The sequence below is a fragment of the Ambystoma mexicanum genome, chromosome 4p, assembly GCF_040938575.1.
Source record: "Ambystoma mexicanum isolate Mex_15411 chromosome 4p, UKY_AmexF1_1, whole genome shotgun sequence".
NCBI lineage: Eukaryota > Metazoa > Chordata > Amphibia > Caudata > Ambystomatidae > Ambystoma > Ambystoma mexicanum.
Window position 1 is genome coordinate 549,069,491 of NC_090927.1, and position 17,558 is coordinate 549,087,048.

General features: G+C 41.5%; 1 protein-coding gene across 2 annotated transcripts in view; it reads left to right on the forward strand.

Annotated features, from left to right (window-relative positions):
* Positions 1–17,558, forward strand: part of MYOM2 (myomesin 2) — a 578,568-nt gene that overhangs the window by 86,473 nt on the left and 474,537 nt on the right. Inside the window, exon 4 of one of the 2 annotated variants that reach the window (XM_069606094.1) lies at positions 1,642–1,770. The exons of the other annotated variant lie outside the window; for it this stretch is intronic. Coding sequence (XP_069462195.1) covers positions 1,642–1,770 — 129 coding nt within the window. The remainder of the gene's footprint in view (positions 1–1,641; positions 1,771–17,558) is intronic. 2 annotated transcript variants of the gene reach the window in all.

Consider the following 17,558-nt stretch of genomic DNA (forward strand, 5'->3'; position numbering starts at 1 on the left):
ACAAATGTCTTGACATGGGCTATTTCCTTTCTCATGAGTCATATTAGATCATTCAGTGTCGTAATGCCATGGTCCAGACATTGCAGTCAAAACATCAGATAAGCAGTGCAATTTTGCACTCTTCAGAATTTGGCCAAGTGATTTTATTGGTGGTCAGTGTTAACTATATACGTTCTGTAGTCTGAATAGGAGCGTAGGAAGAATTCAGGTGATTTTCTGTTTGGGCAAACTACTGTAATAGATGGATCTCATTATTCTGTGTAGATGGTAGGAACTGTTCTTAGAGACCATAGAATACATTGTCAAATCTAACTCCCAAGTTGTGAGCTTAACACTTTGATGTTTTAGGTTTCCCAGCCAGATGGATGGGGAGTGGAGTTCAGTGAGCTCATCCAAAAGGTCACACATGCTTTACAATATTATATTAAATAACATTCATGAGTTTTCAGAGTGATTGGGGTATGCCAGAGGCATGCAGTTTGGTATAATGTGGAAAAGAAAAGAGTTGATCAAGAGTAATAAGCCTTGATATATATTTTGGAAGAGTTGGAAAAGAATGTGTGCCTATCATGATGTAAAATCCATTTGACCATTTACAAAAGTTGTCTTCAGGATACAGTTACCAGAAAGTGAACTCTTTTCGATTAAGTGTTCAGCTATTGAGAAATGTCATATTTACATAAGTCTCCAAAAAGTCATAGAAGGTAGCCTTATCCACGGATACCATTTATTACTAGTCAATTCAATTTAGTCCAAGGGTGAGGATGCATATGAACAGTCAGGTGAAACGAGAAGAAGCGTACAGAGGATGAATGAATATAGCATAGAACGTGGAAAATACAGAACAATGCGACCTGAAATGAGCGAGACCACGGACATAGATGATCACAACACTGAGACAGCTGACATCAATTAAACATATCAGAGAAAGTCTCCTGAGAGTGTTCACAGTATGAGAAAAGAAGACCACTATTTCTGGGATTGACGATGTGGAATATTAGCACAGAGGACATGGTTCACTGTCAATCCGGTTGTTTGGATTTCCATATGTACCTCACGATCCAAGCCTGCATTCCAAGCAGGCTGATAGCTGCTAGCAGCCACCTTGCTATCTTTCTCATCTTTCCTTCACGTTCTCCTCCCTCCAACTCACCTCCACCACCTGCATCCTCTCCCACCCACCTGTTGTTTTCTATTTCGCTGCTTTGGCTGTCACGCTGCTCCTGGATACCATGATGGAAAAGGAAGAGAGTCTCTGCATGGAGCCTCACCATCCATGTGCATGACTGCCATCTTGGATGAGTATTTGTTTGAAATAACCAGTTGCAGCAAGCATGTGAGCCATTGATAAAAAAACTAAAAAAACTCACATTGCCACTAGCACCCCCCAGGATGTTAACCAGATGTGCTAATAACAATAATAACTGGATCCAGAGGCTGTAATGCGGCAAACATTCATCTTGTCCAGGCTGTTGCTACCCAGTACAGCACATGGACCCAGTTACTGCTGCTATAGTAGGAAAGCTCATAATAGCCAAATGGAATGTGCAGGGCAAAGAATCAAAGCCTATGATCAGTATTAATAGAAAATCCTCTTCTAAATTCACATTTGTTATCTTGCTATTTTTTTTATTTCTGAAGAGGGAGTGCTTCCTCTACACAAGCAAGTGCAGTTTCATCATCTTCATACAGCGCTTCTCAAGCAAAAAAGGGCCGAAGCCTGGTAGAAGAGGAATATGAACAATACACTGTGCCCCTGTTCCGGAAAAGGTATGACAGTTGCAATATTACTCCATGTTTTAGTATTTGCAAATTTCCTCAGCACTGATAACAATATTTGTGTAGAGTTTGTTTACCACAAGGGTAGCATGGGATTATGTGACATATTTATAATCGAGATGACGCTTTTTTGGCAAAAATTGAAATCGAATAAAAAAAAAAAAGATGTAATAGCAAATGTGCACGTGGAACAACTCAAGGCATTGGCTACACTCTTTAAGAGACATGTCATCATAAACTATCCCTCATGCATGTAATAGGTGCAGTTTTGAGGAAGGAGCCTTGCTGTAAACTCGTGGCAACATTTCCATAACACCCCTTAAAAAGGGTTACAATACAAACATATTTATCATGTTGAATGCACAAATTACATTAAAGAATGTAATGATGTTTGGTAGAATATAGATGTTTAATGTTGCTTGGTGTTATTGCCGTTTTTGAAAACAGTTTCATGTCGTGTCCTATTCACAATTACATGCAAACTCTGTCATCAGCAACACCGGTCTGGCGCGTCCACGTTCTTTTGTTTTCCAGCATGTAAGGACTGATGCAGGGAGGTTTTCAAAACCTACTTTAAGTATACAACACTGGTCCTGCGGGCAAACTGCCCATAGTAGAGTTGTTTCAAAAACATGTTGCGAGTAAAATAAGAATTTCATGAACCCACAATTATATCCCAAAAATAGTCTGCTATCTAAAACGCACTGCTCTTAGCCCAACGTTTTTCAAGCAAGACCAAAAAATACTTCCCAGAACTCAATCTCGTGCAAAAAGATGACAAACATTATTCAAACATTGAAAAATGTGTTTTGGACACACCTTGTTACTGCGCCACAGTATAAGATACATTCCAAAATGCAACTTGTTCTGCGCCACAGTATAAGATACATTCCAAAATGCAACTTGTTTATGACATAATTCGATTTATTGTTGGCCCTCTCTGATAATACGTGTTTCGGCATTATAAATACCTTTTTCAAATCAGGGCATATCTCTGTTTCCTTCACCATGTGTGATGTCATCTTTGATGTCCTGGGTGTTAGTCTTAGCAGTGCATGGTGGTGGCGCGAGTTATGGATGCAAAGCTTAGCATAACTGCTGAATTTCTTGGGTTTTTCTATTTTACTTGTAACCATAACGTCCCTTTAACAGAGTTTTTTCCCATAATTTCATAGTTTTATATTAGCGCAACTTGACCATAACATCCCTTTACCAAAGTGTTTTCAGGAAATTGCACAGGTTTTTATCAGTGCAACTTAACCATAATATCCCTTTAAAAAAGTTTTTTCACTGAACGTCATAGGCTTTTATTAGTGCAACGTAACCATAACGTCCCTTTAATAAAATGGTTTCAATGAATTTCGCAGGCTTTTATTGGTAAACATTTTTCATGATATTACATTATTGTATATACGTTACTAATAATTCCTCTTTGAAATAACTATAAACCTCCTTTAACAAACAAATTTACTTGCAGCGCATACTGATGTGTGTCGTTATCAGCATTGAATGCTGGGGATGTAAGTCATGGTTAACTGCTTAATGCATGAGGCTCGACCATGACCCAGCCTCACCAAACCACTCCCGTAATCCACTGCACCTATCCTGCATCCCAGTTCAGTGTTCACTATACCCTCATAATGGTCAGTGCTCATGACTTGCAGCCATGGGCAGTCTCCACAATCCATGTGGCATGGGCTTCAGCCAAGCTTTTGAAACAGACACTATGTTGGATTCACAAACTATGGTGTTAGTGCATGGACATCACGGTAAAACCATTTGTAAAAACACCACATTAGACTTGTCAAACAAATGAAACAATCTATGGGTATGTGAGAGGTGATGAGGATGGAATGGAATATGTCCAGAAAAAGCCAAAATTGGGTTTTTTCTTCTCCGATGTCTGATAACATTTCAGATGTTCGGGGATATTTCTGTAATGTTTGCGAGCTTGACAAAAGCTCATGGATATTCATGCATATTTCTGCATGCATAGTATGGTCGATATATATTTTTATATATATATTTTACAGGGCCTGCGGTAGCAGCCCTGTAGTTATGGTTAAGTTGCTGAACCCACAGGAAGAGCACTTTTTGGGGCAGTTTATAACTTTGCCCCCCTGGATGAATCCTCATGAAACTTTGCAAAAAAAAGTATATGGCCCTGTCAGATTGATCCTATGAAGTTATTTGGGGGTTTTCATGTAGGGCGCAGGGGCAAAGTTATAGGGGGTCCCAAAATGTTTGTTTTTCCCATAGAAGCAATGGAACAAATGTTTTGCTTACACCCATAGCCCAAACCTGCTGGACGGATTTTCATCACATTTGCGCCTAGAGCGTAGGCTTTGTCCTGAACGCATGCTTTTGGAAATTTGGTGTAAATCGTGCAATAGCCTTTTTAAAACAGCCAAAAACTAGGTAACACAAATGAGTGATATCTGGGTTCGGTCCATGGACTCACGTCCCTGTTCAGGCCGCAGACGGGCCTTTGATTGGCCCAGAGGGAGGCGTGAGGTCCACAGACATTGGACACGCTTGCTGATTGGATGGTAAAAAGCATGAGGTGCATCATATTTCTGGGAAACGCCCGCCATGTTGGATTCGTGGAGAGCACCCGTTGTCCGTGAACATTGGGGTAAAAACATATTAAAAAACACAATATTGCACTTGCCCAGCTAATGACAAAATCTCTAGGGAGGGAGGTGAGGGATGATGAGGATGGGATGAGATATGGCCATAAGAAGCCCAAAGAAATTTGTGTTTTGTCATCCCTGAAGTCCGCAAACAACCTGGATGTTCGGGTACTGTCTGGGGTTTGTTCACAAACATCTCAGATGTTCAGGGACATAGACCCAGAATTGAATGGATTTGCTAATTCATTTGTCAAGAGGGGTCTCAACATTTTTAGATGGCTTATCACAAGATTGCAGAAAGATTAAAGACCGAACCTTGAATGTATGTGCAAAGTCTTGATGGATTTTGTCAAGTAGGGGCCAAGTTATATGACTATTTTGTGTATATACATTTTGACACTTTTCAAAAATAAAACATGAATGGATTTGTAGGAAAGTTATGCTGGGAACATTGACAAAGACTTGAAAGTATGGTTTTGCAAATGTGTCTGTGTTTTATTTTTGGAAAAGTGTCATAATGTAGGTACACAAAACAGTGCTATACTGTTTAGTGACTGAGGTGCAGCCTGTGGCCATGAGCAGTGGCCAGATTTTCCGAGTCATGGCCTGTGGCCATGGGCAGTGGCCAGATTGTCTGAGCCATGGCTTTTGGCCATGACGCAGGTAACCTGGTTACTGGCCATTACCCCGAGGGACTGGCAATGGGGTTAATGTGGCCATGGCCAACAGGGACTGGCTAAGTGGTGAAGTTTTTCAAAATCGCGATAGGTTTGAATGGGAAAATAAATTCTGCCCATGGCTACAATTCTGTCCATGGCTACAGCCCGAAGTGCTGCACAGGATTGCATCAACAGATCACCATGACTATTGCTGCATACACTCTGAGACAATGCTAATCAGCAGATAATTACCAAGCATGCCGAACCAGTTGCCCATCTGGCCACCCCTTGAAATCATTACCCACCCTTATTTGCAACCCTAGTGGGACAAGGATAAAGTAGTTAGATTCAAGGTTTTATTTGTAACCAAAATTTCCCTTTAACAAAGTTTTTTCATTGAATTGTATAGCTTTGTATTAGTGCAACTTAACCATAATGTCACTTTAACAATGTTTTGCATAAACAACGAGTTGGTGGCAGATCTCTTTCCACTGCAGGGGCCTCCCTCTGGAACAGCCTTCCTACCTCCCTGAAACTTGAGGAGAACCACCTCCGGTTCCGGAAGCACCTCAAAACCTTCCTCTTTGCCTCCGCTTTCTCTCCCCCTCTCCCCTGCTAATACTACTGAAACTGCACTGAATCTGCAACTGGGCCATTCACCAGTCTCGGCCCAGCCACTCTCCCCTGCACTGCCTCCGTCCCGTGCACTACGGGACTGTGTCTGTATCCATACAGCCCCCCTTCCCAGCACTTGTCTGCACTTACCTCGCACTTGCCACCAGCTGGCCCTTGTTATTTATCCTGTATGCTGTATGCTAATAACCCTGTACTGCACTTTCCCCTCTCCCTTTCCCCCATGCTCTTTTCCCTTCCCCTCTACCCTTGCACTTGCGTGATCTGAATGACACCTGGCCTAGTAAGATCGTTGTCTGTCTCCCCTTGTTCCCCCCTGCCTCGTCGCGCCTTGAAACACTTGTGTATAGGCGCGTTACAAATGCCTTATCATATCATAACAACAAATTAAAAAAAATATATATATAAATGAGAAAAAAGCAACAGCACAAAGACACATGCTGTGAATTGCAAAAAATCCAAAAAAAGATGCTCACCGCATTAGTACCAAAAAAGTATGAACTCGCCAGGAATACTTCTTCAGGTTGTAAATTCCAGTTTTATTGACATCTCAAAAGTCAGAGTAAGAACAGATACATTATAGGTCGACGATAGCCCTATAGTTAAGTTGAGTCGGAGACACATAGGAAACCCTTAAAAGTCTACTGTTAATAACTTTTGATTACAGTATCGGATTTGGTCAACATTTTGAAAGTGATTAAAAGTCTGTGGGCCCCCCAGACTCCAAATTTTTGTAAACAAATGTAACAACGTTATTAAGCATAAAAAAATGTTTTCCAAAATTACAGCCTGCTTCCCATACATTTTCCCATAGACAAAAAATTGAAATTTCTCCAAAAGCGCACAACCTAAACTGCTAGACTTGGGCACAAAGCTTTGACTCGCGATCCATGTGTAATTTGGGGTTATTCCATGCCATAGTTATTTTAAAACTTGACGGAGATAGGGTGCCCCTTCCTCAAACATTATAGTTATATCTCCCATGGTGCATTGCAGGATCATAGTTTTCATAAATGAATTGAACACCATCTTGTTTTTCACATGATTCGAGAGATATTTGCGGCTATAGTTGAGGTTATGGGAAAAGGAAGCGCAGTAAAAAGCTATTTGCCGGTCACAAACAAACAAATGCCATGAGGGTATAGGTGGGGGTGGCTAGAAAGCACTCAGTGAAATTTGGGAGTTGGAGGGGATCCGGGGACCGAGTTTTCAACACAAAGCTTTCTGTGGCCACAAATAGTCGACATCTGAAAGCAAACTGCATCACAGAAGTGTCACAGAAGCAGTGTGTGCTCTTGGTTGAAAGGAAGAGGGCAAGGGAGGTGAGGATGCCGTCTGTGGAGTGGGGGGTGATGGCCTTGGAGGGTAGAGAAGTATTTTTGTTTTTGTTGCTGTTTTGCCGATATTCGCAACTATATCCGATGTTATAAAGGACTACAGATAATCGCTGGTATGTGTAATTCGGTACCTGCAGTTACATGTTTTAAATCCTTTGTTTTTAAAAAGTTATTTTTATAACTATAGTGACATTGGGGGTGAAAAATCACTGGCCATGGCCAGTGACTCAATTGTCATCCAGGTCGTCCAGTCATGCAGTAACATGGACAGACTCTTCTTATCTTCAAAGTGAGGAATGGGCCAGCCTCTGCAGGCTATGTTGCCTGATAAATGAGCCAAACTTACAAGACTATTAGAAGAACAGGCCAGTCCTTTTCTTGCTTTGAAGCTAAGCAGGGTCAGCCCCGCTTTGAAGCTAAGCAGTTTCAGTCCCGGTTACTGCATGGATGGGCGACCGAATGGGCATTTGAATTATTTACTTTTTTAAACCATGCTACTGTCAGTCCTTGAAGGTTTTGTACTCACAGACAATTTTTTGCCTTTTGCTAAATTGCATTCTGGTATTTGTAGTCTCCCAGTCAATAATATGAATAAAAAATGGGTATTTTTACAGCAACATTTGGTTTACCATCCCTGCAGTAACTGGGACAAACCCTGATTAGCTTCAACGTGAGGAAGGGTCAGCACACTAAGGCACCCCCTTAGAAGAACACTTAAAGAAATATGGCGTAAGGTGGCTGGATCCTTCCTCACTTTGAAACTAAACAGGGTTGGTCCCAGTTACTGCATGGATGACAGACGGTCCTTAGTCCTGAATCCCGTGTGTTTTCTTAGTTTTAAATATCTCATAACACATGGCATCCGCACTTTTATAAAAACAGAAACAATTAAATTTAAATAAATCACATTTATGCTGAACTCTGCTATCAGAGAACCCTGCCCTTAAGGAGTTTGAGACACAGCAATTAACCATTATGCTAAAATTATATTATTGTTTGCATTATCAAGTTTCATACATAGCCTTTTATCATTGAACATATTAAATTATAGGCTAAGTATGAAATGTATGCACCATAAACCACCCAGTCATTGTGGCTTAGTGGTTAAATGCTGGGCTTTGAACTCTGGCAGAGAAGGTTTCAAGGCTGCATGTTTCATTTTATTTAACTAATTTAATTAAAAGAAAAGCAATGCAAGTGGGATATTTAGCATTAGGGCATTTAGACGTGGCTGCAATGTTAGCCATGTCCAAACATCCCTTGCGGCAAAATAACAGCGCCGGAATGGCTTTCGCACCCAACAGGCCGCACCGAAATGGGCACTGCAGCTGAATGCCTGTGCCAAAACGGCCTGTGCCAAAATGATGGTGCCGAAAAGGAGTGTACTGCTTGCTGAATGCTGCTTAACTAAAGTGTGTGCACCATAGCAAATAATTGGATCACACTGATTTCCCTAAAAACATTGTGAGTTCTCAAAGCCTGCAATCCAAAGCCCTTGGCTCATGGTCTGGTAGCATTTTAAAATGAACAGTGGCACGGCCACCATGCTAGTGGTCTGGAAGCGTTCTAAAAATCTAAGGAATAACAAAACCCTTGAAATTCAATGAAAAAACTTTTGCTGCAGGGACGTTAAGGTGAGCAACACTTTGTAACAAAACCTTTGAAATTCCAGGACGTTTTTTTTGTTGCATGGAGGTTAAGGTGAGCAATACATTATAACAAAACCCTTAAAATTCAAGGAAAACATGTTAGTTGCAGGGATGTTAAGATGAGCAATAGATTGTAACAAAACCTTTCAAATTCAAGAAAAAACTTTAGTTGAAGGGACGTTACAATGTAAAGGTTTTGTTACAATGTATTGTTCACATTAACGTCCCTGCATCTAAGGTTTTTCACTTGACATATATATATATATGTATAAATAAATATATAGTCAATGAACATTCATAATGTATGGATTGAGTATATTGCACCTACTTCCAAACCATTGTAAATCAGCTCCTTGCATTTAAAATCACACATTAATACAATTGTTTACCTGTGTTTGCATATAGTTATTTTGTGTGCATCTTATGCATAGCCTCATGAAATAGAATAGACTGAATGGGCACAGTTGTTCCACATAGGTCCAGACTTATTCCAGGTAACGTGAGGTCTAATGCCGGTGCTGGTAACAATATAGCAAAGAAACCACTCTGATTTTCTGACGACCAAAAATAGTATAACTTTGACATTGTGACCGAAAATGTGCATTCTCTTTATTTCATCACTTCATTTCATTTTGCCATCCTAAATACTTTATTTGTATGTTGCAAGTGTAACTTATACTTTATTCCTGGAGTAAGTCCTTTTGGCCAGGATTTGATTACTCCAATTTGCTAATGGCATGACTAAAATACAACAAAATTCAGAGCTAGGGCACTGCTGTTTTTCTTGGCAGTTCTTTAAAATAAGGTGCCAAATGACTGTGCAGCGACCTTGTTTATACACTCTTTAAGATGCTTTCGTAATGAGCTCAGTCATCTCATTATCGTGGTGGGATGTTTAATTGTGGTCAGCATGCCTGTGCACATTTTGCATCATCACAGATGGGCATGTGCCAATGCATCAGAGCTTTCTGCTGTGGGCATCTAATGCAGTGCTACAGAAGACCCATTACAGGGGCGTGTTAGGGAAATCTATTCTCAGTTTCGAATACAACATTGAGCATGACAACTTCACACATAAATAGCAACTAGGTACACCACCCCGCCTTAAAAAAAAAAGTGACTTATGAACATGCCACAGAATTGTTAGAGCTCTGTCTTGCCAGTGATGAACACAAATAGAGCGCAGTGAATGGAGGATAGCAAAGGGCAACGTGCTGGTCTTGGTAACAAGACCATGCAGAGCAACAGAGCTTAGAAACCAAACTCGGGTATTAAGCGCGCTACTAGAAAAAACTATAAAACATTAAATAACTAATTGAGTATCTGCCCCATGTGGTAACACAACTGCAACTGTACTTTCATAAAATAATGAATTTGGAGGAGCACCCACCCTACAACAGAGTGTGAATATAGTCACAGATGGTACATATGTAGCTTATTTCGGCTGCAAACCACTGAAGGCTGGTAGTCAAAGTGAGCGGTAACGGTCGGGAGCGGTGTTCCACTACTTTTATTTTTTACTGTTAACAGCCCCACCACTTTTTGCAACCATTTTCCCCACCCCAGAACTGTTCTTTATAAAGTTAAAGACACTTCTCCACGGATATCAGTTGCAGCTAAACAGAAATCTGTTTCAAATCAACTGGCTGTCAACCAGCATGACTGCAACCCTTGAAAAATGTGTTGCACGTTGCTCCCTTCCTTCCTGCTCTGGCCTCTGCCAGAGTCACAGTTCCACTACTTTTTTGGTACACTTCGATCACTGCTGAGGCCTAATGTAAATGGATTACTGGCTTAGTAATTTATTTTTCATTCTGTTCATCAGTGGACCTTTGCGTGCATTATGAGTTGAGTTCGTCCCCTCTTTTCACTGTGTTGCACGTCTGAGATTGTGGGAATTAGAAACAAAAGCCAAAGCACCCATTTTATACAGACTCTTGGAATATAGTTGTTTCTGATCAAAACAAAGCAATGGTTACATAATAAATGCTGATTCATACCTGCACATGCTGGCATCTTTTCTTGGACATTAGTCATGCATTTTTACAAAATCTGTCCATACGGAGAAAATATGCCACTGTCTGTGTCCCAAACCAGGCTCGGTTCAGCAAATCGGTTGTTAAACATTATTTGATCTGTTATTTAACATTAAATAATAATTTGCAAAACAAAAGCGTAAGGTGTTTTAATGAAGGGGACACCATTTTTAGTTTGGGCTATTAGTTGTCGCTTACGACACCTATAAACCGAAACAAATGCATTGCAGTACAGGTGGGGAGGAATGGCATATGAGGAGAAACACAGAGGAATGACATATGAGGAGGGACACATAGTGCCTAATTCACAGAAGTATTTTACAATGGCAACCCCCCACTGGAAAACGCTCTGTGAATCAGGCCCATAGTCTCTAGGTGTTGCTTGGTTATGTGCCCACCTATTGCCTGCCTATGGCCATGTATCTTTCTCTAAACAATACCTATCATGCATGCTCCAGGAGCAGTCCAGATCATTTGCATCCCCACGGTGCACTGTGGGTGGATTGCATGCTGACTAAGAATTATTCCTATAAATTGCATGGTATGGATTGCAAAACTTCAAATGGAGTTTTCAATGACTCACGATTAGGATATGGATGCAATTCTTTTCATGCTATCCTTGATGCATAGTCTTGTGCCACCATATGTCACCGTGGAGATGTAACAAAGTACTCATCTTCTCAACGCCACAGTAGCAGCTGATGGTAGTTTCGCCAGATCTAAACATGGCTGCTCATAATAATGTTGTCGTGTTTTTGAAGCATTCTGTATGTAGCAAAGGGACTAGAGGCACACATGAACATGCTGTAAATATAAAGCTACTGTTTGGCATACAATATGTTTATCAGTGCTCGTTTTGTCCATCACAGTAATGTCTTGAGCCGTTTTGGTGGCCATGGACTTAACTGGCCACAAACACTGGACACTGTAAAAGACACTGACACTATGCAACATTATATTTGTAGCATTTTCTTTAGTGTAATGTGGCAAACCAGAAGGTGTGAGACTCGAGGACATCACATCAAGGTTGTTTATTCAAGTTAAAAGAAAAATGCTGATCTGTCCCTATTACTAAGAGGGATTACTCCTTCCTATCAACTAAACACGAGGTGCTTAGTTAAAACAAAAATAGTCCTCAGTCCAAAACCTATTGACTATCTGGCCCTACCACTTTAAGAAAATAACAAACACAAGAGCCAGAGCACTATACCCTCTGCTCAGGCATCTTTATACCAATCTTACTCCGGTCTCTCAGGGTTTCTTCCTGAGTCTCTGTCACAGTTCTAATGTTCATTCTTGACACTTCATCAAAGAAAACTTCTAAAGTGTTTTTGTAGGTTCCTCAAGGAAAAATGCAAGTCTTCACTGAAATGAAATGTCTCAAGTTCTTTAAATGGAGGGATGATTTCCTTAATCCATCTCCACCAATTGTACCACTCTCTTTCTGCTGGTTTTAAACAAAGGAAGCCTTCAAGTTCCCCTTATTCCTTGCTCTTGGTTTGATTGATTGAACCCTCCAATTTCCTTTTCATGTATGTGTTGCAAAGTACCACTTATCTCGATAGGACTCTCCAGACCCCTTTAACCTTCTGAATTTCTTAGCTCTTGGAGCTGCCTCTTTGGCCTCTGCCAATGTCTAACACTCTGGTTTCTAGGGCTCACATAACCCTCTTGGATAATCTCTCTCTAGGGGTCTGACTGACCCGTTTGTGGTTTTGTTCCACTTGCTATTCTTTACCCTTTCTTTCTCTGTTCGGCTTGCTTCCTCTGCCCTAGGCAATGAGGGTACATTGAACACCTTCAGTTATGCTCCAGCGGAATGGCGTCACAGCGGTGATGGTGCCATTCTTTACTCTTTTTGACGTCTCTGTCGAGTAAGAGTTTGGTTTCCTTATTCTGCTGTCTCAGCACTTCCTTCAGTTCTCGTATTGAGAACAGAGGATTCATTCCTCCGTCGCTTCCTGGTCTCTGCATTTGTTTGCTTGCCCCAGGCCAACCATGGCTGCAGCATGTATGTAGAAATGGGTGCTGGGTGCACTAGGTGCTGAATCAACTTGTGCAGCACTGGGTTAATTCTTGCATGCTGTTTATGAAAGAGTTCTAGATCTGCAGCAAGGTCATGCAGGGGAGGTGTTGCCCACACCTTGCGTATTGGCTAATGGGTAGTTAAACCCAGATACCTTGTGCTTAAAAAGAATACACAATCTGGTTTCCAGTAGGGTTTTTATTATTTAATTAAACGTGCAAGTGGGCAGCCGACACAGGTTTTGACCCCTCTGGGTCCTTATCAAGTCTATAGCAGTTGATTTTCAGTTATTATTTTAAGCACAAGGTATCCGGGTTCAACTATCCAATGGCTGCAGCATGGTCACATCATCAGCTAAGACAGGGTTTCTCACATCTTTGCGTTTGCAATATTACACTTCTTCATACCAGCCTAACAGCATCTCTCTTTCGCGCCTTTGTTTCTCCAGGCCACTACTAGCTCCGTGATGCAGCACGGCTCCATCCCTACAGGACATTGTCAGGTCAGAGGATCGCCTCTGCGTAGAATTTCCCATTTGCATTTCAAGGTTTGTGTTATCTTTATTTACGCCACCGTGCTTCCAAGGGGCGTGTTGTTCCCCATCAGCTGTCGGGTTCAAGGGAATTTCAGCATTACCTTGAGCCAAAGGTATGGAAGCAATGTCAGTATGTTTTGGGTTTCACTCAATGGTTATACCATCAGTCTCATTTACTCCCATACAAGCAGACACAGTATTTGTTACTGGGATTTTCTTATAGGAATGGGAGTTCTTATTATTTTGAGCCACACGCATAAATGTATTGTCAGTATTACTGACTCCCATGTAGGCAGGTAATATCTGGAGTAGAGGGAGTTTGTCATGGGAATGGGAGTCCTTGTCCGCTGTAGGGGAGTCACTTCCAGTGAGGTCCCTCTTTCCCAAACTCTTAAGGAGCGTTTGCTTAGCAGGCTCACCTCCCTACCCTTATTCATCACAGTAGTTAGAACTGTGTAGAACTGTGGCACTGTTAAAGCAGACACCCTTTAGGGACACATACATTTGCTGCAAAACATTGTTACATCTTTTTTTCACCCAAAAATAGTGGATTTTGTGTATCAAGAAAAATAAAATGGCTCACAATTTACCACACTTCCTACATATGGAAACCTGGAACACTGTTACATTCTATTAGCCAAAGAAAACAATGCCAAATCATTTGAACAATGGCAGTGCGTTGGGATGGAGAGTGGAAGTGGTGTTAGAAAGCACACCAATGAGGAAGGAAGGGCCCTCCATTTTATGCAAAGTGCTTTGGTATGTTACTGGTCATAGCCTGCATGCCAAGCCTAACCTCCACCCCAAAGGTGATCTCAATGCCCAGCTCGTACTCTGGCAGGTTTTTGCATGAGAAAATAGTGCTGTACCTGAGGCAAGGCTCTGGAGAAAGTTGAGTCTCTGCACTTTAGTGCAAGATAAACTACTACCACTGATAAACTGATAGGCTTACATTTGGACATCAATATTGTTTTCGGCCCACGTTGTGGGTGAATCTTTGTAGCAATTCTTATTGCCCTTGTTTGCATGACAAACATTAGATACTATTAGTATCTTCCCTGCACAGTTTTATCACTAAACCCACAAGTGTTAGCACTTGCACTATAGCGTATTTTATACTCATAAAGTGAAACACATTAATAATGCTCTCACTCTCTTGTTAATCATTTATGTATACTTATTCTCTTGAGAGATTATACACGAGAATTAAAATAGAATTGCCTTGGAGTATACAGTTCCTAATATTAGCAACAAACCAGTGGAGTAGATACCCAGCATCCTACTCTTCTAAAATGTTAAAACAACATACTATCAAGTACCAATTCCCAAGCCAAAGGATAGGTGAGGGCAAACCAATCCCTGGGTAACCCATTGAGTGGAAAATGTAAAATACTCTGTTAAAAAGTTATTGGCTTCTTGGGTAGTTAAGTAAGAACCGTGTTTTAAAGTGAGCTATAGCCATGGAACAAACACAAATAGCAAGAAGTGGGCAGAAAGTCATCTGCCGTGGTTCGGGAAGTCAGTCTGTTTCCCATTCCTATTGTATTGGAGGAGGAGCCTGCACCCAGGAATCCTTGGTAGTTTTTCCGGATAAGCTCCATTCGGCGCAGAGCAGAAAGTCATCTGCCGTGGTTTGGGAAGTCAGTCTGTTTCCCATTCCTATGGCAATGGAGGAGGAGCCTGCACCAAGGAATCCTTGGTTGTTTTTCTTGATAAGCTCCATTTGGCATGGAGTGTGGTAAGGAGCAAGAAGTGGGCAGAAAGTGGTCTGCTGTGGTTTTCCGCGTGCCGCAAACTTGCAGCAATCTGGAGCAATTCTGCCTTGGCGCCCCAGTTCGGTGAGTCCGTTTTAACTTGGTACTGTTGTATGCAACCCCTCCCTGCCATTTGTGCCTTGACATGTCAGTGAACCTGTATTCACTGTGCAGTAAATCCAAAGCTAAAAGGAAGGCTGCTTCTTTGTGTGATCTGCAGTAAAGTTCAGCAGTGGTGCTCTGAATTTCATATTATGGCGTCATCACCTGTGTGCAGGATTGGTGACTTTGAACCCCTAGATATGCTGGAAGCAAGGGTTACTCTCCTGTGCCCTTCAATAACAGATTCTGTTCTGTTGCACGTGGAAAATGCAAACGGAGGATTGTCTCATTTGTCTTTAAGAGAGGGCACCAGGCTTTTTCAACAAGAAATGGAATCAGTGCCACCCTGCCGTATATCATTCTCGTATGGGTTATGTATAATTCCGGACTCAAATTTGTCTCAAAGCCCTTCACTTTTCATCTCTGACTGACCAAAACTGGCTAACCTAAATACTCCTCCAAGTACACCCAATCTTTTGTCCTTGGGTACATCGATTTAAAATGCCCCTGTAACACCAGGCTCAGCCCTTCATGCCCTAAATTGTACTTTGGCCCAGCTTGTGAACTCAACTGAGTGAATATCAGAAGAATTCTGGGACCAGAATCTAATTATCAGCTCAATACTAGCAAAATTGGCATTTTTAGAGGGCTATGTCTACAGCTCTTTACATATTAAACCTGACACTATTTCAACAGCTGCAGGCCACATTGCTGTCCAGACTGAAAAGGAACAGGCCTCAAGGGACCCCCCTCAGGGTCTCCTCTTTCAACAGAGGGAGACTTTGATGGTGGCTGTTACTGTGGGACGCACTGTGTTGTCACCCGCATCCAAGGGTTTGGTTGCCACAATTTTGAACACTGATTTAGTCCAAGCGTGTCAGTCTGAATTGTCCAATCCAAATGTATATCCCATTTCTTCTTTGGTACACCATTCTGATACCCTGAAGCCTTGTAAGACTGCATTGGCACCAAGTAGAGACCCAAGATATGGCCACAAATACAGTTTTACCCCCGGTTCTTATGGAAAATGGAACCAAAAACATGAAAAATCTGCCTAAACAAAAAAATAAAGGATCACAGGGTTTCTTAAGGAGCTTGAGGCGGGATGTACACAATCTGTCATAAGGTGGTATACCTTCAAATCGGGGTGATGACTTATTGGCATCTTCTGTTCAAAACACTGTTACCTTCTTGTGTGCTGTGTCTTCTTCTGTTCCTAAAACATCTCTAAGTAAAACAATGTTTCTGGATTGTAAGGGCTCTTTTGGAGCACAATTACAAGATACACAAGAGCCATTAGACTTGAGTGCACTGTCAGTTTATTCTGAAATGGAGAGTGTCAGTAAACCCCTGGATGATCTTTTGGAAGTCATGGCACATCCCTCCCTTTCGTTGTTTGTTCGCAAAAACATTGTTGCATCTGAAATTACAAAAGGGAAAAAACTGGTCCCAATTGTCTTAAGGAGTTCCTTAAAAAAAGGCCCCTTCATTATAATTGTCTCCTAAAAGGTTTCAATGTTGAGAATCAGTTAACTTAAAGGGCCAGGTGTATTGTACATTTCAAACCTCTGATTTGTATTCACAGCAACACCATCATCTCACATTGCAAAGCTTATGCAGGAGTACTAAAGTTGATCTGTCCCTTTTACCAAAAATTAACATCTCCACTCAAGGCCACACTCCAATGGAGGATGGTTTGTCTTGAATTGGGTAGGGGGCTAGGGCCCATGGGGATGTGAGCTTGCTTCAAAAGGGACAGCAGCCTTAACATCACTTCTTTTGAACATGTGAGGAAAAAAGGAAGCTCTTGTTCACTCCCCTCCCCAAGAAGGCCAGTTAGGGGCCAGTATGCCCCGAAGCCCTCCTCTTGGGAATCTGTCCTTAACCTCGAGTCAAATCACGAGTCAACTCATGGTCTCTTTTCAAGGTCATCCTCTTAAAGCAAAATGGGTGTTGGCTGGGTCGGGCGATGCTAAAAACTCTTTTGAGGAGGACCACATTTTATATATCGAACACATTCTTACGGGCAGCTCTTTGTTTCCTTTAAATCGTCGGCATGTTATGGTTTTATTCTCAGAGATTCCAAATCTCCAGATGGATACACCAAAAGATATTGTTCAAGTTGGTTTTTTATCAGACACGTGTAGATGTGGTTGAATTATATTTCTTTGCTAGAATGATTAGAGACATGGTACTTTCGCAATTGGAAGCTTTTAAGTCTCTTGGCTGCAATGTTATGCAAGTAAGAACGTTGGTTAATGTTAGTTTGGGTGCCACTAGACCTGCAATAAGTTTAACTTCGTATGTCTCAGAGGTGGCTTGTCGCCTCCCTCTAACTATAAATATTTCTTGTGGACCGAAACCTGTTTGTGCCGTAGTTGACCAACATTCTACTGCGATATGCTCAAGGTATGA